The sequence below is a fragment of the Zingiber officinale genome, chromosome 9B (assembly GCF_018446385.1).
Source record: "Zingiber officinale cultivar Zhangliang chromosome 9B, Zo_v1.1, whole genome shotgun sequence".
NCBI classification, from domain to species: Eukaryota; Viridiplantae; Streptophyta; class Magnoliopsida; order Zingiberales; family Zingiberaceae; genus Zingiber; species Zingiber officinale.
The window spans coordinates 12,610,030-12,611,853 of NC_056003.1; the positions used below are offsets into that span (position 1 = coordinate 12,610,030).

Sequence of the window (1,824 nt, forward strand, 5' to 3'; positions counted from 1 at the left end):
ACCTCATGGAGAGAAGGGAAGTAGAAGAGTGAGAGAGGAAGCGGAGATGGGAAGCTATTCGTTCGAAAGAGAGATCTTGATCCCTAGTTCCGAGGAGGAGGCGGAGATTCATTTGGCGAAGGGTTCGAGGCAGGAAGAACCATGGCGGAGGAAGATCGGCGGCGGTGTGACGCTCGTGGTGTTCGCGGACGCCGGGGAAGGCGGCGAAGAGGGGGCGGACGGCATCACGAGGTCGAAGAGCTTGAGGGGTGAGGACCTGGAGGAGCTCAAGGGGTGCCTCGACCTAGGGTTCGGATTCAACTACGAAGAGATCCCCGAGCTCCGCAACACGCTCCCAGCGCTGGAGCTCTGTTACTCCATGAACCAGAGGTTCTTGGACGAGCAGCGGCAGAATCGTTCGCTGGATCGCTCCTCCTCGGGGGATTCATTTGATCAATGCGAGTCTCCGTCGTCCCCTCTCATCGCCAACTGGAAGATCGCCAGTCCAGGTAAAAGCTTGCTTCTGCCTTGTTATGGACTGCTTTTTCCCCACCCAGAACTTCGATTTCTTTTCCCGTCGTCATTCCTTGATTGTGATCGTGCTCTGAAACAACAAATTCTGATCTCGCCCAAATCCTTTCCGATATGGCTTCTTCTATTCAATGCAAGCCCCAATTTTTGCACCGTTTCTAAGAAATGACAAGATTCAAGAACCAGATTATCTTTATCCATTTCTGTTGGTTTTAACAACCTAGTATTCTTGTGCTGCTAGGTGACAATCCTGATGAAGTTAAAGCGAGGCTGAAGTATTGGGCTCAAGCAGTAGCCTGTACTATCAGATTATGCAGCTGAACATCAATGTTTCATCAAGTGCAGTCGAAGGCAGAGCAAATGAATCCGGCAACGGAAGCATGAAAAGGAAAACAGAGGGAGCCATGAAAATGTAGAGATGGCACACACCTGAAGGGTGGAAAAAAGAGAGGAGGCAGTAGAAGAGGAGGTTGACAACATATTAGGAAGTGAGAGAACTGTGTTTGTATATGTTTGGAAGTTAAAATATGAGTAAATTTGCATGCAGCCCCTAATAAAAAACTCATCACTCGCTAGTCAAATATATTTACCTAGTTACTTATATTTTTTGATATAAAAAGTCTAAAAATCAGTATATTTTCTTTTAAATTCAGTACATTAAATTAAAATCTAGTATATTACTACTACTCTCTAAGGGCGACCGTTACCTAACTACTACTCTACTTACTAGTGTTACTTATGCTAATATTAGCAACACTTAGATTTATCACGGTCCCAGAGGAAGTCCTACTGAAAAATTTCTACAGAGTCTCCCATGTACCGGTGACCAAATCAACCATACAGACACTATATACACAGTCACAGGCGGCTGGAACATACTTTTTCACAACCACGCAGTATAATAACACAATAAGAAGAAGGAACTACTCTAATAATAGCAAACAACTATATCATTCCAACAATAGAACCCAACTACAAGTGCAGAATAAATTTAATTACAATCTCAACTCATAATAACATTTAAAGAAAACTAGAACATAAACTGAAACTCTAAACAGGTAAGTCCTGAACATTTGCTAGCAAACTCTGGATCTCTCCATAGTCCAGTCATCACACACCTTCATCACCACCACCTTGTCGCCTTCCTTTTATACTTTAGCTTTTCCTTTATTTGCAGTAGGAGGAAAACATAGATCTATTTTTCCTCCTACTGCAGATAAAGGAAAAGCTAAAATATGAAAGGAAGGCGACAAGGTGGTGGTGATGGAGGTGTGTGATGACTGTGTTGGTTGCTACTCGGAAAACCTAGAGGTT

General features: G+C 43.6%; 1 protein-coding gene across 1 annotated transcript; it reads left to right on the forward strand.

Annotated features, from left to right (window-relative positions):
* Positions 1-1,059, forward strand: LOC122022707. The gene is made up of 2 exons (XM_042580775.1): positions 1-488; positions 752-1,059. The coding sequence occupies exons 1-2, from the start codon at positions 47-49 to the stop codon at positions 829-831; spliced, it is 522 nt and encodes a 173-aa protein (XP_042436709.1). The 5' UTR covers positions 1-46; the 3' UTR covers positions 832-1,059.
* The last annotated feature ends 765 nt before the right edge of the window (positions 1,060-1,824 follow it).